Source organism: Colossoma macropomum, unplaced genomic scaffold (genome assembly GCF_904425465.1).
Source record: "Colossoma macropomum unplaced genomic scaffold, Colossoma_macropomum, whole genome shotgun sequence".
In the NCBI taxonomy this organism is placed as follows: Eukaryota; Metazoa; Chordata; class Actinopteri; order Characiformes; family Serrasalmidae; genus Colossoma; species Colossoma macropomum.
Window position 1 is genome coordinate 30,008,793 of NW_023494804.1, and position 24,280 is coordinate 30,033,072.

Here is a 24,280-nt window from a genome sequence, read left to right on the forward strand (position 1 = left end):
TATCTAATTTCCAGGAAAAACAGCCATGAAGTTATTCATTTGTCAGGATATTTCAGATTAGATTAGATATTAGATAATCCACTTGCACAAAGAAAGAGGAAAAAAAACAGGAATTTGCAAAACTAGAGTTAAAAACATTATTAAGAATGTGGAGACAGTGGTACTCCTAACATCTGTGCAAGACCTGCTAGACCACCAAAACTGCCAGTACTTCAGTTTTTAATCTTAGGAGAAAATTCTGCTCCACTTTTGTCTCAGATCTGAAAACATCCACAGGTGTTTCTGTTCATCCTTCCACTGTGAGAAGACGACTCAATGCTGTGGGTCTGAAAGGATGTGTAGCTGTTAAGAAGTAATTACTGAGAAAAGGAGACGGATGAAAGAAAATGTTCAAATCGAACAAAGAAGCTTTTAAGACTGAACTTTGGAGGTGTGACGTCTCCTGATAATATATTTAGTCGTTGAGGCTTCTGTGTAGTTTTCTGCTTTGATGCTGAAAAATGACTTAGGCCCAATCCCATTTTACCCCTCGCCCCTACCACTTAGCCCTTAGCCCTTCATTTTGCGTGTTTGTTGGTGAAGCGTTGGGGCTACATAGCCCTCCAAACAGGTTTCAGAGAAACACTCCAAACAGAGAGTTTGGATGAATGGATGAATGAGAGACCAAAGAAACCCACAAATGTGAGAATTTTCTCCATTATAAATTACAATAACCATTATATTATCTTAGTTTAATGTGGCTTCAGTGTATTATGGTCGTTTTCTTCATAACAAGCTAAAAATTGCTTATAGTATGCTGGTGTCTTGGTAGCTAGCCAGCTAAATTTCCTGTTCCACCTTAAATAGTCCAACACAAATAGTCCAAACAAATAGTTGCTGAATAGCTGACTTCAGCTTCATATCACTGAAGAATTAAGGGTGGGCGATAATAAATAATTGCCCCCCTCTTTGAAGGCATATGATGCCCTAAATGTAACTAAAGCCCAGCAGTGAGGAGCTGAACTTTACCCTCCTCTGCTGTCACTGCAGACTGGCAGGGTCGCCTACAGAGCAGCGCTGGTAGCTGTTAATGAAGTGATGCTCTTTTTATTTGAGGGTCCCATTTCAGAGGGAAGATTAACCACTACCCTGTGACTCAGTTCCAAGGAGCAAGGTGACATTTGAAAACAAGGGGCAGGGGTAAAATAAGAAATGAGACTGGTTCTTAATGGCAGTTGAATCAAGTAGATGAATCAAGTAGAGTCTCTGACTTTTCACAGACCTCTGAGTCCAGCAGCATGTAGACACCAGTGCCTCCAGTGAAATCAAGAGTAATTAAAAAGGAGTTTGTCCCCTTTTTCTGCAGTAAAGGGAAGGCTTTACACTAGATGTGAGGATTTAATTGTGTTCAGCCACAAAAGCATTAGTGAGATCAGGTACTGATGTTGGATGATTGGTTCTGGATCACAAACAGCACTCCAACTCATCCCAAAGCTATTAAATGGAGCTTCATCACTCAGGGAGCACAGTTCTACTGCTCCACAGCCCAGTGCTGGGGGGCTTTATTGCCCTCTAGCCAACAATTGTCGTTGGACATGGTGACCTTAGGCTGCTCCAGAGTGTTACATTCTATTGGCACTGCTTTTCTATGAAGATTATACAAGCTGTGCAGCTTAATGCAGCTGAATTCACTAATTAGAAGGAATCTGGATACTTTTGCACACCTAAAATGCTACCTGCATGCTGATTTCAGAAGCCAGCCAGGGGTGGCTGCTGATTTCGACTAAGCTAGCTGTAAGATATTTATGTATTCCAAGCATGAACATGGCAGCTGAGAGTTTTTAGCACTGAAGGAGGCAGAGTGTCATTGGCTCATTTTCTCTCTCTGTTTCTTTCTCTCACACACACCAGCCAAACCAGTAGCTTTCTTTAAAATTTTAATATAAAAAGGACGTCTTGCCTTCAAATGATCTGCTGTGGTAAATCACGTTTTCATCGCCCGTTCGTCATTCATGTTTTCCCCTCAAAAGAAATATAGCCTCCTGCAAGATTTGGTTTGGTAATGGAAGCTACTGAACAGAACTGAACTCCACATCAAACTGGAATTCATAAATTTGGCTCACTTTTGAATCGCATTGCTAATCATTGATCCCTGGACAGGATTCCTCTACATCAATATGAGCAACGTTCTAACCAATACGGACATCCTCTCACTGAAAGAAGCAAGAGTTAATGTCTTCTTCAAGCAGGGCCGGCTTCTTGCAGCAGTAGCAGTGCGACCGTACATCGTGACATTGTGATACGCTGTCTAAAATATTTGCATTGTTTGAACACCAAAGTTTGCGAACAGTGAGCACCAGTTAACACCTCACTGCAACACTCCTTTAGCCTCCCAGCTCTGATGTTTCAATAAGTTTTGCAACAGGATTATAGTTTTTATTCAAATTTTGTTCAGTATGGAGAGATATCTGTTCCAAATTAAGGTGCAGTCACTATAGAGGAAAAATGCGAAATGCAGTGCACACACGATACTACTGTCCATCTTATGTATACTTTCAAATGTGACTTTGGTTGAAGTCACAGATCTGTAGGATTATTGTGAGTGTTTTGATATTTACAGTGAGTTTCCAGCACCTTTAACAAGCTGGCTGCAAAAACCAGAAGGAAAAGATGTAGGTAGAGTGCAGTTTTCTGTTTCTGGATAATAATAATAATAATAATAATAATAATAATAATAAAACAATAATAATAATAATGAATTTTACTTGTGATATAAATATGAGTATAATTGGTTGAATAAAGCGTTTGAATAATATTACATTGTCACTGTAATTATTTAATAGAGCATGAAAGAATCCTGATATGAACAAAGTGCCCGAAAGTCCCTTTTTCTATAGTGACATGCGGAATATGTTTCAAAATGGAAAGCCAAACTTCTGTTACCTCGTGTTTCAATGTCGCTCGAACTCTTAACTGAAAAGCAGTACATGAGGAGTTGCATTTAAAAAAGCTTGAGGCTCAAAATGAAGAGTGCCCTTTCTGAAGAGCTCTAAATGCTTAATATGCTGCTGTGCAAAACCCATGTGAAACATAAAACTCTCCTTGGAGTCAAAGTCAAAGTTTATTTATATAGCACTTTTTACAACAGGTGTTGTCACAAAGCAGCTTTACAGAAAAATCCGGGTCTGAGCCCCCATGAGCGTCGCCAATGGAGACAGTGGCAGGAAAAACTCCCTAAGAACAAGAGAAAGAAACACTGAGAGGAACCAAGACTCAAAAGGGGAACCCATCCTCCTCTGGTCGACACCAGATAGCAAACAGCGTTAGTATAAAATATTCGAATACAAAACGGGGAAAAACAGGCGGAGCAACGGTTAATAAGAGTTTGAGTTTATGCAGCAGCAGCAGGAGGGTCAGTTCATGCAGGTGAGGTTTGCACAGCTTTGTACAGCGTGAAGCTCCGCGGTGGTTGAAACTCTGGTGGCTCCCATGTGGCGACTCAGGCAAGCGTTGCTCAGTTGCTCAAATAAAGGGAGTGAGAGAGAGAGAGAGAGAGAGAGAAAGAGAGAGAGAAAGAGAGAGAGAGAGAGAGAGAGAGAGAGAGAGAGAGAGAGAGAGAGAGAGAGGGAGAGAGAAATTGATTAACAGGGCAGGTCCATTTATGGAGAGATATTAAAGAGTAAATAGTGCAAACAACTCAGTTTAGCAAACTGCTTGTGCAAACAGAAAAGTTTTGAGTCTAGTTTTAACTGTAGAGAGTGTGTCTGAGTCCCGAACAGAGGTCGGGAGATGAACCCACAATTTTGGGAAAAAGCTCGACCCCTGCTGTGGTTTTTCTCATTCTAGGAACCGTCAGCAGGCCGTTATGTTGTGAGCGGAGGGCAGGCACAGTTTGGCTGCGTCTGTAATTTTATAAAATGGCTTTAAAACAGAAGCCTGATGGCACCGTGTAGCTGTTTCTCATGGCCACACTTTTTTGTCTGCTGCTTTTGGTTGACATCATGCAGCAACTTTAAACACACAGTAACATTGGCCTAAATTTCACAGTGAGGCTATGAGGTACATCGCTTTAACTCGGCAATAAATGTCATGACAAAACGTTCACATTAGTAACACATAACTTAATGTTATACCCAACTTTGGCCGAAGCTTTACTGACTAGCTAACAGCTGTCATCACAGTTTTGATGCATGGGTCGGCTTTTGGAGTACGTCATTATCCTGTGAACGTTGTGATGTGATGTTTGCACAGTATGCAGAGAAAGGAGCCTGAATCTTTATTTTATTTGTTTTATTTGTTTATTTGACAGGGACAATTCAGATGACCATTGTTACATAGAATGCAACACATGTAATGTATATAGAGCATCTAGCTTAACCTAATTTGCAGCCCCAGTCCCTGGTTATGGTGCCAGGATGTAAATGGTGCACCATTGAAGATGGAATAGAAAATTTGAAGAAGAAGCTTAAACTTAAACTTCGTCACGGTTACCAAAGTCATTACCGGTCGAACAAATTCCCTCCATAATTCCCTCCATAATTCCCTCCTTATCTTGAAAGTCCAAAACCTGACAAAAGAAAGAAAGAAAAAAGAAAAAGCCTGCTGCTGCTACTGGGTTATTTATGTTGCCATGGGTACAATCACTGTAAGGCCTGAATCGTACACAGTCATGGTCAGGCAGAGACGTGGAATCTTTATAGCTTTTACGTCCATTATTTATTTTTCACACACATCTGTAAGATTATTGTGAGCGTTTTGATATTTAGAGTGAGTTTCCAGCACCTTTAACAAGCTGGCTGCAAAAACCAGAAAGAAAAGGTGAAGGTAGAGTGTAGTTTTCTGTTTCTGGATTATTATTATTATTATTATTATTATTATTAATAATAATAATAATAATAATAATAAAACATTTTACTGGTTATATAAATTGCTGCTATCAGAAGAAAACCTCGTATCTCCATTTTTATTGTTTTTCAGTTTTTGACATAATCTGAAAATGTCTCTTGCCCTTTATATTGTGTGTAAATTTCATGATAAATGGACTAAAAGAAACGACCCAAAACTACTTGGAAAAAAAGTCTGGTTCCATTGACTTACATTAAAAGTACAGTATGTTTTTTCCTTCTCCTGTAAAGTTACCATTTTGGAGATACGAGATTTTCTTCCGGCAACAGCGAAATATGAGTATAACTGGTTGAATAAAGAGTTTGTCACTGTCATTATTTAACAGAGCATGAAAAAATCCTGATCTGAACAAAGTGTTCTCACAGAATTCCCTTTTGAAACACCTCAGCCTCTGCCCTCGCCAAAGTTACACCACTGATGAAATGTAATTACTGTCCAATTGCAGTCCTCGACTGAATTTAGGCTATGAGTATAATATAGAATGTAATATGTTAGTGTATTATACCACCAAGCTGTTGAATGGACTTCAGCGCATTTTCATCATGAAAAGACGCATAGGTGTGCACACCGTTTCACAGTTCCACTATAGTGATTGCAGTTCCTCTCCAGGGCCTTCAGAATATTGTGAGAATATGAATCGTGAACCCAGTATCATGAATCGAATCGTGAACCCAGTATCATGAATCGAATCGAAACCTGGCCTGAGTGCATCGTTACACCCTTACGAAGCAGTATACTCACGTTTACCCTCCTGACTCTGTCACCCAATTTAAGAAACAGGCTACAAGCGGAGACTGAATCGCCCCTGCATTCCTGTGCATATGTTTATTAAGTAATGATAACTTTAATGACATTAATGAATAAATAATCCAGCTGACAACACTTATATACCATTACACCTCAGCATGGCCGCAGGAACGTGTGCAGGGCACGTCTGAGCGGGATTGCATCAGGTTATGACTCCCTTATTCACAAGGGGCATCTGATGATGGAGAACAGCAGAAGATGAAAAGAGATGAAAAGAAATGAAGGTGTGGGGGAGGAAGAAAAGGAGGAGGGTGATGCAGAGAGAGAGAGAAGGAGGGGGGGAGAGAAAGAGGTAGAAAGACTGGGAAAGCATGGGGAAGATGGAGAAAGTGTAAAGGGGGAGGATAGTGACTCAGAGAGAGAGAGAGAGAGAGAGTAACGGGGTGGGGGCAGTGACTCAATCTTGCAGATCCTGATAACTTCTGCGTTGAATGCGAGCGTCTGAGAGGAGAGTAATATTGACCTTGTTTGTCTTCTGTCTGTGTTTGTTTTTAATCTCGGTGTGTAAGCCTGCAAAAATATGAAGCGTTTTTGATAAGCTGGGATCTAACAGTAATAACCTGTCATCACGTGTGTGCTTGGCCCTGTACAAGAGAACGCAATAATGTTCATATATAACACTCTGTGTTGTTGTTGTTGTTGTTGTGTTTTAGTTGTTTGTTGTTGTCCTCCTTTATTGGCGCCCGTTTGCAGATATTAAAGCCAGCCCTTCCGTCTCGTCCTCGCCCTCTGGAGAGAGTTCTAGAAGCAGGTGTTTTTTCTTCTTTTCCTTTCCGCTGTCTGAGACGACTGTGATATGATTGGTTTAAATCGTGCCAGCTGAAGCTGTGCGCGAAGAGGTTTGTAGTCGGCCAGTTGAAGTTCGGCGCCGTTGCTATGGCAACGTGAGAGAAGGAAGCCGATGCCTCGGAGACAATAGTGCTGCCCATATATGGGCGTGAGTTCCTGTTTGGCAGGCGGGCTCGGAAGCTCCTCTATTCTCTTCAGGCTGCTTTGTTCCTCCAGACAGCTCGGGCGCTCGCAGACAGGCTGCATGAATGAACGGCAGCCTCGCTGGGCCGAGAGCACAGTTCCACCGTGCGGAATGCTAATGTGGACCCGAGATGAGAGGACAGAAGGAATGTGTCCTTTAGGTTCTGGCTGTTTCCTGTTATTCGTATGTGCATCAGGTGCTGGAGTAGAACCACTAACTGGTTCTTCGCTCGATGGCAGGTGTTGTCAGCTGCAGAGTGTTGGACATGTTTGACTGGTGTGTCCAGTTTAATTAGTCTGATCTAAAGTTGGCACGATTAGGCTCTTAAAAATAAAGGTTCTCAAATGGGTTCTTCATGCAATGCCATAGAACAGGGATTCACAGTCCGGGTCCTGGAGATCTACCACCCTGCTCTCCAACCTAAATGCTGCACATTTGATCCAGGTATATTAGCCAGGTGTGTTGGATCTGAAGGGCGGGAGATCTCCAGCATCAGGATTGGGCATCACTGGCCTAGAAGAACAACTTTAAAGAACCATTTTTGAAAATGAGATGAGTGAAGAATATTTAATATAAGTTTAAAAATAAGTATAAGTTTAAAAAAAAGTACACAAAGTAAAAATTCTCTGAAGAGCCTTGAGATTTGTGAGTCTTCGCACTATATGAAGATTCTTTAAACCATTAACGCATCTCTTGTTCAAACATGGTCCTTTAGGGATCCAAAAGTGGTTCTTTTATGGCTTCAGTCAAAAAAACTTTTTTAAGAGTGTACATGATTTTTATTTTCAATAAATATCTGTTTATAAATCCAGAAGAAAAGTGTTTGTGTAGGTCAGCATATGCCTAGACATATTGTGGCTTATACTATTTTCATGTTTTTCTTATATTCTTGTGTAAAGCACTTTTTTGTTTTTGATTTTTGGTAAGTAAAATGAAGAGTACTATATAAAAAAAGTATAAAATGCCTTATTATATATATTTTGCGTATTTGAATGGCTCTGTACTGTTTGTTATTGTTCGGTTAAGTCAGTTTATTGTGTGGCCTTTTCATCAAAATAATCCAGGAGATTGCAGGATTACTACTATAACTGAAAGTGACGGCTCTCGTCTGATGCTGTATCCACAGCATTTTAGATCTTGACCGCTGATTATTATTCCCTGACATATTTACTGTCTCTTGTCCCCTGTCCAACTTACACCTCTCCATCTTGCTGTAACTCTCCTGACAGCTCTCTGTCTGTCTCAGTCTATCACATGTGGGATGATGTGGAAGGACTCCAGAATGGAGGTGATCTGTCTCTCTCTCTCGCTCTCTCTCCTTCTCTCTCTCTCTCTCTCTCTCTTTCTTTCTCTCTCTCTCTCTCCTTCTCTCTCTCTCTCTCTCCTTCTCTCTCTCTCTCTCTCTTTCTCAGATATGTCAGATAAGGTGCACACTTCCTGTGCTTTAATGATTTTATTCAGCATTTCATTTCTTTCTTGAATTAGATTTGTCATATTCCAGCACACAAACAGTTAGTTGTTGACAACAAGAGACATTTCCTTTAGGACAGTGACGGTTGTCCAGAAGCACCAGGACACAGACAGATTGGCGGATAGCGCTGAGACAGATCAACAGAGAAGTTGACAGACAGTCAGGCAGAGAGATCTAATTTATAGGGCAAATACAATGTTTAATATGTGCAGAGGTGCTTGAGTGTTTATCTATGCAGTGAGGCTTTCGAGAGAGAGGAAGAGAGGGAGAGAGAGAGAGAGAGAGAGAGGAAGAGCGCAGGGAACAGCAGCTCTCCACGCTGTAAGAGGCTGTTTATATAACCGACCCTGCCGATGATGTTTCTGCAGCCAGGCTAAGTTTAGCAGATTGATGTATGAAGGTGAGCACCCAGCAGCCCACACACAAACACACACACACACACACACACACATGCACACACACACACATGCACACAAACACACACCTCTTTGCTGATGATTTATATAAATGCCATAGTTGTTTGCAGACAGACATGAATGGTCTCTTTGTCTGAAGAGAACCTTTTCCACCCCACCAGTTAGTCATGGCTTTAACTGGGTTAGCCAATTAAAAACTGGATTAAGGGTGTCTTACATCCCTCTGCATGTCTGTCTGTCTACTTCTCAGTCGTTCTGTCTTGCAGTCACCTAGTCTGGCTTGATGTCAGTGTTCTGCACCTAAAAGAAAAGTCTCTCACTGTGAAACGTCCACTCTGTCCACCGCTCACAACTAGGAATGCAACTATTGAATATTATAATTATTTAATGCTATATTATAGGGCTGAAAAATTAATCGTTTTATATCGAAATCACAATTTAAAAGGGTGCAGTTAAATCGCAAGAGCTGCAAGTACAGCCTACACTCTTAAAGTTCTTCATGGTTCTCAAAAAAGATGGTTCTTCAGTGAAGACAGTCATTCTGTATAGAACCATAAACACTCAGACTCATTTGCATGCTTAAAAAGTTCTTGCATGGTAAAATTGTTCTTCAGATTGATGGAGAATGTGTTGTATATGGTTCTGTATCGCACCAAAAAGGGTTCTGCTATTGTTGCAATGTCAGGCTTGTAACAGAAGAACATTTTGGTGCTATATAATAGAACCATATACAACACATTCTCCATAAATCTAAAGAACAATTTTACCATGCAAGAACTTTTTAAGCATGCAAATGAGTCTGAGTGTTTATGGTTCTGTATAGAACCATTATCTTTACTAAAGAACCCTTGAAGAACCATCAAGTGTGTACATTAGCAAAAACGTTTAAAGAGGGGAAACGGAACCTAATAAGAGTTTGTGAGCTGCCTGTAGGTGAGTTAGACCAATCAGAAGCAACCAAACCTCCATGTGTTGTGACATCACAACCACAACTTACTGGCAGTTTGACACACTGTGTTCAGGTTAGCTACTCCAGCAGCACTGCTGTGTCTGATCCACTCAGACCAGCGCAACACACACTACCACACCACCACCACGTCAGTGTTACTGCAGTGCTGAGAATGATCCACCACCCAAATAGTACCTGCTCTGTGAGGGTCCATGGGGGTCCTGACCACTGAAGAACAGGTTAAAAGGGGGCTAACAAAGTATGCAGAGAAACAGATGGACTACAGTCTGTAACTGTAGAACTACAAAGTGCACCTATATAGTAAGTGGAGCTGATAAAATGGACAGTGACCGTAGAAACAAAGAGGTGGTTATGCCTGATCGGTGTATATATATATATATATATATATAATCATTATTATTTATTAATGCAACTTGAAATACTATGTGGTAATGGAAAAGCATCACTTCAACAGTTCAGCAGTCATTGTCATAGCAAGTGGCATAACTTTGCTTTTACTAGGGTTCCTGCCCAATCTGGCAACCCTGACATCAGCTATACTTAAATAAATCTTGACTTGCTTGTTTGCCTGTGAAGATCAAAAACTTTTTCCAGCTTTCTGTTTTGTAAATCATACATATTTCCATTGAAATATGTTCTATAAAAGTTTCTGAAGAAAAAAAAATCACAGCTCAAGTACATTTTAAGGCTACAGTGAAAGATACTGGAACATTGCAGCAAGGATTTGGTTGCATTCAGCCAAAAGAGCATTAGTGAGGTCAGGTACTGATGTTATATGCTTAGTTTTCGATCACGAATGCCACTCTAACTCATCCCGAAGGTATTCCATAGTGCTCCATCACTACAGAGAATGGCGTTTGACTGCTTCACTGTCCAGTGCTTGGGGTCCTGGTTGGACATGGTGACCTTAGGCTCATGTGCGGCTGCTTCAGAGTATTTCATTCTATTGGCAGTGCTTTTCTCTGGAGATGAAACGAGCTGTATTTGCGCAGCTGAACATCTTTGGTGCACGTTAACGTAGCTGAATTCACTGATTAGACCGAATGTTGGGGTACTTTTGGACGCATCATGTATTATTGTTGTTGGATCAAAACCTCATTTGAACATAGCAAAAAAGCCTTTACATTGTGTGAACATTGCATGATGAATGGATGAATGGAATTTCTCCAGAAGTATGAGAAAAAAAATCTTGTTACATGAAGTTAATGTATGTTTTTCTCATACTATTTCGCAGATGCAAGGTTCTGTTCCGACAGTGATGATATACTGATATGCTAGGATATCAAGAGCATCGAAGGATAAAGTGTACACCCCATTCCAAAGCTGAGTAAGAGAGATAGAGTCTTTAACAAGAGTTTGGCAAGATGATCCAATGGTAAACGGGGTAAGGTGCACCTTCCCTTCACCACCCTCAGTCTTGAGGATATAAATGATTTTCTGCCATGCGTTTTCGGTCTCTTCCACTTTCACCCTGGTGTATTTACAGCCCAGTAGCCATCACGGATGCTGAGAGGAAGAACCACTGCCTCCTCATCTCCAGCCGCCATCCTTCTCCCTTTAAACCATAGTCTGAGGTCTCATTTAATTGAACAGCAGAGCCCGGCGTGAAAGTCTAATTACAACGTGGCCAAACGAACTTTTTCCTGACCCAGACTCCTTTAGTCAGAACGTAAGGATTTAATTAGTGAACCTATTCTGCTCGGAACGGCCGGCGCAGAGCTCCCACTGAAAGTCATTACGGAGCGCCTCTGCCACACGGCTGATTCAGTAGCTTCACTCATTATAATCCACTCCTGCTAACTCACACAGTTTATTGCACGGCTATCCAGACAAACAGCCACTACAGGCCCTACATATGCATGCCTATCCAGCACACGTTCCATGCTACTTTGACAGTAATGTAAAAATTTTAATTAAGCCTTATTAGTCCCACAATGGGGAAATTTCACATCCGCATTTTGACCCATCCATGCAGTGAAACACCACATACACACTAGTGAACACACACACTAGGGGGCAGTGAACACACTTGCCCGGAGCAGTGGGCAGCCCTATTCACAGCACCTGGGGAGCAGTTCGGGGTTAGGTGCCTTGCTCAAGGGCACTTCAGTCACGTACTGTTGGCTCAGGGAATTGAACCGGCAAGCTTCCGGTCTGGCTGGTTCCCTAACCTCCAGCCCACGACTGCCCCCAAACATGCACAGAACTTTTTGTTTTTTACTCTCAACTTCCTGCTGCTCGAGTTCACTTATGATCATTTCTGCATCTTTCGCTTTGTGCATCACCGACCCAGAAATTTCTCTCCAGTCTTGGCTCGGGTGTCTTCCTGAAGCATAACCTTACCCACAGGATATGAAAATGCTACTGAATGTGAATCTATTTAGGGCTGTTTTAAAAATCAAGAGTTGAAACGGGGCATCTGTATGCCACAGCTCCGTTTTAAACCAAACCGAATCATCCGTACCTTCCCTTCCAGCAGTCGCCTTTGTGCTCTGGGACAACATGTAATCTCACGCTTGTGGGATATTAAAATCAGACTGTTTAAAAATACACAGGGCTCAATTAAACCTAGACAGGATTATTCCATGTCTGTTTGCAGTGCTCTCTCTTATAAGGCTGTCCACTTGTGCTGATAGTTCTCTCTGCTGTATCAGCCAGCGCTGCTTTATTGCTTCTACAGGAATTCAGCTGGTAACACTGTGTCCCCTCTTCCCTGCACTCGCCTCCAAAAGTCTGTCGTGCGTGTCACACAGATGCTTCCCAAATAGAAATTTCATTAAATGTGATATCCACCATGACACAGAGCAGCTGGCTGAGAATCTTGCTCTCTCTCTCTCTCTTCCCTCCCTCTCTCTCTTTCCTCTCTCACTCTCACTCTCTCTGTGCAGGATTCTGTAGGCATTATCCAAGCTTAGTGCAGCAGAGTTGAAGAGATGTCCTCTGTATAATCCATCCATGCATGAAATGTGTAATACATGCATATTAATGCCAGTGTTGGTGAGATATATGTCATATGACATACAACAGATGCCCTTCTCCCCCCTCACACAGATCACACTCGATACAGCCATGATTTATGGCTGTAGCATGACTTAAGTGCATGACGTATGGCATGAGTGTAATGTTCATAGCCTTGCTGTGTATGTTCAGATGTCGAGGTGGGCAATATGATGACGTCATGGCATTTGTGATGAATTCTGTCACTATACACGTTTTTTGAGTAGGAGTACTGCCAGTACATCTAGCATACTAAACAACTGGACGTGTCATAAAAACGTAGACCAGTTATACAGATCCAGTGAGGTGGAACTGCATAAAAATCATAGTAACAAGTAGCTCACTGGAGGCTGCCTCATTGTATTATTAGCTTATTACTTTTGCTATTACTTAGTGCTGTCATTTACATTCAACATTTACATTTACAGCATTTAGCAGACGCTCTCATCCAGAGCAACTTAGAAAAGTGCTTTGTCTGTCTAGAGAAAGTATCTTTGCTAGTTACAGATAGGTTGGAGAGAAAGTCAGTCCTGAGCTCAGATACTGCTAGAAACAGAAGTCCATGTTGATACACAGAAAAAAGGAACAGAGTGAAAACACAGTGCAGTACATTTCAATAAGTGCAGTACAGTACATTACAATGAATACTAAACTCAGTGCTCATTTAAGTGCTGTATACAGAGACGGTCTTCAGTCTGTGTTTGAAGACTGCGAGAGACTCTGCTGTTCGGTCAGCCAGTGGGAGTTCGTTCCACCACCTGGGCTCCAGGACAGAGAAAAGTGTTGACTCTTGTCTTCCACGCGTCTTGAAGGATGGCGGGTCGAGCCGAGCTGTACCTGAAGCTCGAAGGGCTAGAGGTACAGTTCGAGTTTTGACCATTGCCATCAGGGAGGGAGGGGCTGGTCCGTTTTTGTCTTTGTAGTCATCAGGGTTTTAAATGTGATGCAGTTACAGGAAGCCAGTGAAGGGAGCGCAGCAGTGGATTGACGTGACTGAACTCAGGAAGACTGAAGACGAGCCGAGCTGCTGCAGCTCAGTCTCATTTATTTTAACCTGCGGTTTGATTTTTTTTTCTCTTCAGAGTGGTTTGATGTGAAACCATTCTACAAAAATGTACCGAGTCAAAATTGTCCCCAGTGGTGGTGATAGGAACCAGATGTCTGTAAAGATTAATACCTCTAAAAGCTCCCTCACTGAAAGTTATTACATCGAATGATGGTGAATATGTGACCTGATACCTAAGACGTTGTGTAATAGTCTTCTTCAGATAAGCTTTTGGCCTAATTTTTTTCAATCCGTTAATGGTGAAGAGGTACATGCAGGGGGTTGTTTGGCAAAATAGTCCCCAAAGAAAACTTTTTTTTTTCAGATTTACCACTAATTCACCATAATCAACATTACTGAAACTGACTGAGATTTTATTTTTAAGCAATATCTTAAAAATTTTGAAATATCTGAGGTTTGCACTGTGTGAGTAGGAGAAAGCATGAAGCACACTAGTACCAGTACTTTTTATTAGCTAAAGTTGCAAGATTTTTTGGTCTTTAATGGTCATGTTATTTACATTAAGTTGACTGATTGCCAGGTTGACAGATTCTGATTACACCTCCATAATATGTAAAGCTAGACAATTGTATGCAAAGGTTTGGGCACCCCTTGGCTTATTTTGTTGACTGTTGAAGTGAAAATAAGTAAATATAACCTCTGCAGCAAACTATTTAAAATAACATCTTCTGCAAATGTTAATGCACAGTTACTTTACGTTTGATGAACTTAAAAAAATAGTGAGGTAGTCAACATTTAGTATCGCCCCCTTTGGCCGATATCATAGCCTGCAAACACTTTTTGTAGCAAGGAGTCTGAGTCATTCTACAGAAACGTCCCTTTTTGTGTCCTTAGCGTTTACAGATATTTTACACTTGAAAAACATGTTAGGGTTACAATTTATTTATATTTTTAAAATAAAACAGTTATTTTAACAATTACACCTTCATGAGTTGTCAATTTAGCAACATTGGTTTTTGAATCAATTATCTAGAATTCCAAGCACCACAGAAGAGCTCATCCTCACAGTCATATGTAAAGGCTGAGGCCATATTTTGAGGTAAAAAACATTTTTTTCTACAACTGCAATAATCTATACATGACTATGAAATATATTATTTAAATGATAAAGAAAACAAATGCCAATTAAATATTATAAAATATGTAATGAAAGCTGTTGTCCCCAGGAGTCGTGTCACTGGTGTTACTGCATAACAAAAAATCTCTTATTTTGAAATAAAAGTCACACTGATGACATCACTCGACTTTTTTTTAACCTGTTTTCTGAGGATCTATGAAGAAAAGCTCATGGTGAGTCCACTGTGTCTTTCAGTTATCAGAGATTTTCTCATTTAGCTCATGATTTCATATGAAGCTTTTAGCTGAAGTCACTGGTGTGACCGACTTTATTCTGAGGTCATTGTGAAAAAATAGAATACAAATGGATTAAATTGCATATTTTAGTGGATATTCCATGATTGACAACATGTGGTTTGATGCTCTGTAGCAGCCATTTGGTAGAATGCATGTAACACCAGTGATGACCAGTAACACCAGTGACTCCTATGGAGAGATAGAAAAGTGGACGTTTCTGTAGAATGACCCCTTTCTGTTCCTGTTTTAGGAATTTTCACCCAATCTTCCTGGCACAATCACTTCTAGGTCTGTGATACTCTTGGGTCATCTTGCATGCACAGCATGTTTAAGATCTTTTCACAGATTGTCAGTGATGTTCAAGTGAGGGTCATTCCAAAAGCTTATCGAGTGTTTGTTTAAGTAGTTCATAGTGGATTGTGGTGTATTGTTTGGATCATTGTCCTGTTGTAGAAGCCAGCCTCTTTCCAGCTTTAATTTGAATGACTGTGTCTGATTGCTTACAGAATTTGCTAATATTAGTGGAATCCATTCTTTCATCTACCAGTGTTTCTTGTACCTCTGGCTGCCACACAAGCAAAATAGACCAACCCCAACTATATATACAACTATATATCTGGGCAGTAAGCATTAATTTGTTTAAAACATTAAAATAGAATACAAACAAACAAATAAACAGCACCTTGTGATTTAATGTGTGCCAGTGCATTAGCTTAGCCATTTCCAAAACCTCAGTGATGCTGCTAGTCATCTTTAGTTATACATCTGTGTCAAAATGACTCACAGGCAGCACAACGTTACAGAAGTACACTGTGTTCCCTCCTCAGACACAGACCAGGTGTACTTCTGAGCTTGCCTCTCTTTTCCTAGGGTGTTCAATGCTTAACAGTTGGGAAGGTGTTCTTTTCATCAAATGCTGCTCCTTTAATCTCCAAACAAGTACATTTTTAAAGTACTTTGTCTGTTCTTTGCAACCCTCAGAAAAACGTTCATGAACGTTCTTGAAAGTTCATGATACATGTCGTATGTACACCGATCAGGCATAACATTATGACCTTGTTTCTACGCTCATTGTCCATTTTATCAGCTCCACTTACTATATAGGTGCACTTTGTAGTTCTACAGTTACAGACTGTAGTCCATCTGTTTCTCTGATACTTTGTTAGCCCCCTTTTACCCTGTTCTTCAGTGGTCAGGACCCCCATGGACCCTCACAGAGCAGGTACTATTTGGGTGGTGGGTCATTCTCAGCCCTGCAGTAACACTGACGTGGTGGTGATGTGTTAGTGTGTGTTGTGCTGGTCTGAGTGGATCAGACACAGCAGTGCTGCTGGAGTTTTTAAACACTGTGTCCACTCACTGTCCACTCTATTAGACACTCCTACCTTGTCCATCCACCTTGTAGATGTAAAGTCAGAGACGATAGCTCATCTGCTGCTGCACAGTTTGTGTTGGTCATCCTCTAGTCCTTCATCAGTGGTCACAGAACGCTGGCCACATGACACTGTTGGCTGGATATTTTTGGTTGGTGGACTATTCTCAGTCCAGCAGTGACACTGAGGTGTTTACAAACTCCAGCAGCACTGCTGTGTCTGATCCACTTAGACCAGCGCAACACACACTAACACACCACCACCACGTCAGTGTTACTGCAGTGCTGAGAATGATCCACCACCCAAATAGTACCTGCTCTGTGAGGGTCCATGGGGGTCCTGACCACTGAAGAACAGAGTAAAAGGGGGCTAACAAAGTATCAGAGAAACAGATGGACTACAGTCTGTAACTGTAGAACTACAAAGTGCACCTATATAGTAAGTGGAGCTGATAAAATGGACAATGAGTGTAGAAACAAGGAGGTGGTCATAATGATATGCCTGATCGGTGTATATATTAATGTCATGATTTGTTTCCAAATTGCCCACCCACAGTCAGATGTGTGATTGCTGCAGGCCATCGGCCAGCTGCAGAGTTCAGTGAGGACACAGGGAACATGTTGTCTGAGAACATGATGGACTCTTTTGGTTTCTGTTTCTGCCCCTCTGCCCTTGTTCCCACTGGAGGAAGGGATGGACAAACAGAGACAGCCCAGTAAACAGCACCTGGTGCAGAAAGAGAGAGAGAGAGATTTATCATAAGACACTCCCCTTTCTGAGCTTGACCTGTTATACAATAGATTTCCACCTAACCCTTTTTTCTCTCCTGTCTAAATATATTTCAGTTTGATAAACTTTCCCATTACTGAACCCGAGCTTTGATAAACTTTACTGAACCCGAGCTCCATGCATAAAATATGAGACGATGCAAATCCAGCAGTGCACAAACGGCTTAGTCCTGGCTAAATATGTGTAAGTAAGGGCACATTTAGAACTGTGCACCACTGCATTTGTGTGCATGTTCAGGTTGCCTTCGGGGTTTTGTGACACGGACAGCGCTATGCAATTACCCAGTGCTCAGCCGTGGGAACGGATGTGCTTAGAGCAATCAATGCAATCTCTGCGACCACACGTACACATCCCTTAACTTTAGTCTTGATCTCTGGGTTCTGTATCTCTCTCTCAATGTGTGCTTCCAGGATTTTGCTCTCTCACAAAAATAGCACACTTGAGCCAACTGGTCATCATTAACCAAGAACCAAGCCTTTGGTTAAAAGAGTCTAGACCATAGATATGCACACCTAGATGCTGCATTGGGTCCAGCCAGGCACGTCAACGGCGCCGCCATTTTGGGACGGTCAACATCGCTGCTGGACTGCATTCAGTACCATTACAGAGCGGCAGTTTAAGAAAGATACTGTCCAAAATTACACTATTTTAAGAATATTACACTCAGAAAGAGGGATAGGATTATATAACGGAGGGGACGCAGTGATCCACACTCATGTCTGTGTGATGTGTATTGTTTGTGTGGTGTTTGTGTAGATATGTCCGTGTGGTTAATGAAGCATAGAGAACCTGTTGATGTGATTGTTTTTCCGCTGGTTTTATATTAAGCTTATTTCATTTAATAGTCTATTCAGGATCTTAACTTTATGTAGTAGTTATTTACTTACAATGATGGTTAAAGCTTTGTAGCTGGGTAAATTACAGCATTCCTTAATCCGTTTAGATATTCATAATAGATTAACGTCAGAACCTTCTTACACAAAGCTGAAGTTAGCTTCTTATTTGCCAGCTTCTTGTTCGAATTTTCCCGTTCCACCTTAAATGGTGCAGCTTCAGGCACCAGAAAGTGACTCCTGCACCATTTAAGGTGGAATGGGAAAACTCGAACAAGAAGCTGGCGAATAGGAAGAATAGGAATCTGTTCACAAGCGGATCTTGACCTCTCCAACATGGCGGACACGCAGACATATTGCCTCAGATAGAGAACAGCAGACAACGTGGCATCTAGGAATGGATATGGTCTAGACACACACTAGCTCTTTCTCAGGATGTCCCCCGGTGTGATGTTCCTCAGATGTACTCACCAAACCTCATGTACTTACGCATAGTTTTGAACCCAGACTTGGCTCGAAACACCCTGGAACGCACTCCAGATGGCTGTGGAGGTCTAAGGTTGTGAAGGGGCCACACGGCGACTCATTTCAGGGGGCGTCCGAGTTCAGCTCTATTATGGGCTTTTTATGACAAGATGCTTTGAGAAAGCGCCGGAGCACTGACCCAAAATAACACGGTGAAGTCTGTCTGCGAATGCATCATCCGCATCACATTAACAGGATGCCACAGATGGTGCCCATGAGTTCGCTTCATCCCTCCCTTGTCTCTCTCATTCTCTCACACACACGCTTCCCCCTATGAAACCATCAGCTCTGTTGACCCAGGCTCAGCACCAAGCCATTATAACATTACTTTAAAGCAGGTTCGATACTTTCTTACTGATATCTAAGAGCGCGAAGCCTTTCAGACACGACAGAGTTCAATAGAATTGACATCCAGAATCGTTGGCGCATGAGGCAAAAGATTGATCTTAGTTTATCCTTTGTCCTACTGCTCTGACCACAACCAGGCCGTGGTGTTGGTGCTCTGCAGAACACAGTGTTCTCCTCCTGATCGGTGCTGCTAGACATCCTTACTTATACATCTGTGTCTAAATGACTCATAATGTTCCCTCCTCAGACACAAACCATGTTTACTTGTGAGCTTGCTCCTCTTTTCTTGAGGTGTTCTGTGTATCTTTTCTATTTTGTTCTTTCATTTTCAGCAGCGTGGACTGTAATTTGCTTTCTAATTCAGTTTAAATCAGGATTCACGCCCCTTCTAATCACTTACGCAAGTCTAATCACGGTCATTTCATAGTTATTTATTTTATGCCCGTCGTGTGAGGACCATTAGCAGTCTCCTGCCACCGACTCGCAAACGAATCATTCTTTCGAACAGGCTCTTTAAGGAGCCGATTCACTGATCCAACGGAATCAAACTTTTTGCTCCATCTATGCTGCTCAGTGTTTACATCTGTTTTATATGCTGGAGACTCCTAATAAAAATGGAAAAAGTCTTTCACAATTTAATCTCGTAAAGGGATGGGGAATAAAGGAAAGTCGGAATCCAGGCCGGTGTGTTTAGTTCTCTGCCCGTCGACTGTAATTTGGTTCTAATTCAGTTTAAATCAGGATTCACGCCCCTTCTGTTCACTTAGAAGTTTCATAGTTATTTGTTTGATGCCCGTCGTGTGAGGACCATTAGCAGTCTCCTGCCACCGACTCGCAAACGAATCATTCTTTCAAACCGGCTCTTTAAGGTCATTCAGAGGAGCCGATTCACTGATTCAACTGAATCAAACTCCATCTATGCTGCTCAGTGTTTACATCTGCTTCATATACTGGAGATTCCTAATAAAAATGGAAAAGTCTTTCGCGATTTAATCTCATAAAGGGGTCCGGAATCCAGCCCGGTTTGTTTAGTTCTCTGCTCTGGTGTGTATTTTAATATAGCATTAAACATCAGCAAATCAGTTCCTCGCCACAGCATAGATTCATATTCACTCGCTGAACCGAACATGGAGGGGTAGGTGAGGATGAAGCGGACTGGACTTGTGAATCAGTGAACAGTTGAATGGCAGTTGAATTGATCGCCGTCTCGGAAGAATCGGTTCGCCAAACGGAATCGAGTCCGTCACTACCTGCTGTGCTTTTTTCGGCGCGCTCACCTCCTACCACGCCGGCGCGCGTCACTGCCTACGCCAGCAGCCCGTCTGCCTATTGGCCGCCCACGTGCGCTCGCGCGCGCTCCGCTCAGCTCGTTCACGCCCTTTTCATTCATTGCTCGCGCCGGCGGAGCCTCAGTTCGCAGCCACTTTTTCTAAGCGCCTCTCGGAATAAGCACTGTGTCCTCAGCATGCTGCAATACGAAGGTAGGAAACTCTAATCTGAGCGGGTAAAACGGCTTTTTTCTGTCTCCAGAACTTCCATTTACGCTCCTTTGAAGTCTCCAGTGTTGATTTAACGTCCGCGGTGCTGATTTGAGAGATCTGAAAGCAGCGTAAATGGCTTTTACAACCAATGTAAACACAGTCGATGGCTGGCTGGCTGCTCTGGACTGACTGACTGGCTTCATTCCGGCTGTGAAGATATGAACATGGGTTATTATGTAGTTTTCAGGTTCTTGTTTGACGCTATCCAGTTCTGTTGATTGTCTCTGACAGTTTTACTGAGTGAACATTCTGTCACTTTAACCCTTTCAACTCCTTGAGACCTCCGGTGGTTCCAAAACTCACCTCGTCATATTCTTCATAACTTTCATATTTCATAAGCTACATTCTAAAGGTGGGGGTCGTATGAGAGCTGTAACTGTCTTCTCTCCAGTCAAATAGATGGGTGATGTAATTTTAAACCCTTATAATGAAAGAAGCTGAACTCACAGTTTTTTATTCTACTGAAAGTCGAATAAAACCTGAAAATTTTTCCACAAGTCCGGGCTATAAACTATAAACAGATGGCATCTCTTCAGTGATCTGCTCTGTAAACATTATTTTTATAAAATAATACAAAGAGCGTCTCAGATTTTTGGCTTTCAGCAGTAAATTGTAAGCATATAGGAATATGTGTATCATAAAACACATGTTCTGTTAATCTGAGGGGAGCTTTTACAAAAAATAAATAAATAAAATAAAAATAGAAATTTATTTTGTGCAGAATAATTTGCCTTATGATTTGCTCATGTAAACTCAGATGGACAAACCAAAATATACCCTGGTGAATAAGAGGTTAAACTAGCTTTAAAATTGCACTAATAGTAAACTGCTCAGTCAGTTTAGAAACAAATATACTGGACATTTTAAAATGCTGGCAATATTTAAATAGTTAATTACTTAAATGTTAACAATTTTTTACCATACTTCATGTTGTTTCTGTTTAGATTGCCATTTATATTTTCTCTTAAAACCTGCTCTACCATACTGATGCATTAGAAAAGCAGTGCAATGGGGCCGAGTGGAAAAGATGAACCGTTTATGAATCAGTAGGTGTTATAGAGGAATCTGAGGTGCTGTTATGGTGTATAAGGTGCTGTTGGACGATGTCCTACTTGAAGTGGTAGGTGGGCTGTGTGTGGTATGAAGTGTGGGGGAGTCTGTTCATAGACTGTTGTGTAGTACAGGTCGTGTTTATGTCAACAGGGAATGGCAGGCATGGATTTGCAGATTTGAGTGTGGGAAGAGCTGTATCTGTGTGGGCGATGCCTCCTTTTCCACCTACTCCTCATATATATATGGCTGCTGTCAGAACAAACCTCATATCTCCATTTTTGTCATTCTCCAGTTTACGGCATAATTTAAAAGTGGCTTGGAAAAATGTCTGGTTCCATTGACTGACATTAAAAGTAAAGCACATTTTGGAGATACAAGGTTTTGTTCTGACAACAGCGATGTGGACGGTTTCTTGCAGCCTTGCAGATTTCTTGAAATCTACTGGACGTTTAGGTCTGGATTAGGTCTAGTCCTGGACTACATGTGAGTGAAGATTTTCCATTGAAAGGAAAATATGGCCCATGCCTAGGCTTAATCCCTGTCTGGGAAACTAGCCCTTAGTGTACATCTGTAGTTTAAGCTTTTCTTTCATGTTCTGGTTTGTCACCAATGCTTTTCTCATTTGCTCCTAGTAAACGGGACCCCAGCCAGCCAGCTGTCCACGCCCCACTCCATGAAGTCACCCAGCCCCTCCCCTACCAGTCCAGGGAGTCTCAAGAAGCGCAAGGTAAGGCTCTCATAATCGCACCGACACACAACACATGCTCAGATATATATATGTAGCTCAGAGAGCTTAGATCCCAGTTCATGTTCATCTCTCCAGTCCCCATTACTGTAGACAGCTTCCCCCATTCCAGACCTCAGTAACGCAATCCTTCTGTTCTCCAGGAAAAGGACAAGGCAGGCACTGAAAGCACAGCATAACCCCCACCCCCCACCCCCACTCATTCGTTCTGAGAGGAGCTTGCAATGAGGAAGACCCACTGAATAATCCCGCAATCCTTAGCGTGTGGGGTTTGGTGCGACTCTCGTGGACGCTGACGCATGCTCTGTCTCACTCGTTTGGCCATCAGAGCCATGTGTGAAAACCCAGCAGATTGGCCCATGGAGAATGACCTCTGCCTTTAGTAGTTTTCAAATCATTGACATTGACATGCAGACATGTGGTGGTAGTGCTAGAGCTTAAATCAGGCTGATGAACGAGCATGCAACTCAGCAGGCCTTATACGTTTCCAGCAGCCGCACTTTCTCCTCTGATTTTGGAGACTGTGTGTGTGTATTTGTCAGTGGCGTCTCTACATTAGGGTGCCCCATCAGATGATCACGACATGATCAATAATTCAGTATAACAACTAATATATATATATATCTTTTTCTTCATAACTAACATTGTTGTGCATTTATTACATATGACAGTGGTAGGGCTGTCCAATACATCCCATATATCTTCCTGTACCTGTTGTGTAAAAGCCAGTAGGCTCCCTATTTCTCCTATCAGTCTTCGTTTGGTGAGCGTGGGGCTCGTCAGCGCTCGTCTAACCAAGTGAGCCGTTAAAAAAACTCTGCGCTTGTTCAACACGCTTTCAATAACCAGCTGTGGGCCCGATCATGTTGGCCCCCTGCTGAGAGCAGCCAATAAAAAATAATGCATTTACATACGTCCAGACGTTCAGTAAACGGTGTTTACAGTATGGGCGTCGCTACGCAGCTAGTCATAGTTCCACATCGGTTGTGGTAGCCGCTCATAATAGCAAGGCAATATAATGAGTCAAGTTGAAAATGTAATAAAAGTTAAATTTGCCAGCCGTTAGAGCAGAAATTAGAGATTAAACGTTTGGGATACACTAGAAGATTTCAACACCATTCAGTCTGGAAAGGACAAAAACTGGTCCTTCAGTCCAGAGAGGTTCAAGAGAAAAACATGGCTAACTGTGAGTGTACCTAAAACACTCTTCTGCTTTCCTTGCCTGCCCTTGCTATGCTATCTCTTGAATTCGTTCAGGGATTGGTGGACTTTGAGAGAAGTTTTTAACAAGTTTGCCCAGATGAAGATCGTCGTGCATCTTTTCTTTTCGAGTACTGAACGCGCATCCTGCACCACATTACGTTAATTTGTGAATGTGTGATTTCATTGATGGATTTAGTTAAGTCAGGTTTTGTGAGTCGCTGCTGCCCCTACAGTTTATTGTGCCCCGCCAGGCTTTCTGTGCCAGAGACACCACTGGTGTTTGTGTGCAGGGCTAATGATGTGTGTGACCACATCAAAGTGTTCCCAATCCTGTTGCTTCTGCCGATAATGAGGAAGCAAGTCTACGGACAAACAAGACTTGTCACCAACTCTTTAATTGGTGTGAGCTGTAAGCCTCTCCCTGATTACTGCTTATTGTCTCTCTGTCTGTCTGGCTGCCTCTTTCTCTGTGTCCCTCTCTGTTCTTCCTCCATTACTGCAGCCAAAGAGCTGAAACTCGTGTAGATTTCCCACTGGGAGCTCAAGCCTGGCTAGTGCCAGGTTTACTCTCAGACGCTTCAGCTTTGGCTGTGTAGCTGGAGTGTGGTGGGGTAAAGCTTGCCAATTGAGTCGCGTGCTAGTATTGAACTCGGATGGATTAATTGGAGGCTGACCGCTCCAGGCGGAATGGAGGGCATCTCTGACCTGGAATGGGTTTCACGTGCTGTGGGCTCATGTCAGGACACAAGTGTGGGCAATGCTGGTCCAACACGGTGTCAAGATCTCTGTCTTCTCTTGAGTTGCCCAAATACAGGGTGATTGAAAAAGATTCATCCGATTTCAAAATGATTTATTTCACGTAAATCATTACAGATCAATGCAGTAAACTGTAAATGGTTTAACTGAGCATAAAGTTTATTATGTAATTGTACA

The 24,280-nt window shown here is 42.0% G+C and overlaps 1 protein-coding gene across 2 annotated transcripts in view; it reads left to right on the top strand.

Moving 5' to 3' along the window:
* dclk1a (doublecortin-like kinase 1a) overlaps positions 1-24,280 on the top strand; it is a 99,141-nt gene that overhangs the window by 54,918 nt on the left and 19,943 nt on the right. The window contains exons 6-7 of one of the 2 annotated variants that reach the window (XM_036595270.1): positions 22,032-22,126; positions 22,288-22,379. In XM_036595270.1, the coding sequence (XP_036451163.1) occupies positions 22,032-22,126; positions 22,288-22,323 (131 nt within the window). In that variant the 3' untranslated portion in view covers positions 22,324-22,379. Of the gene's footprint in view, positions 1-22,031; positions 22,127-22,287; positions 22,380-24,280 lie in introns of those variants that run through there. The other variant, XM_036595269.1, reaches the window with a different exon arrangement.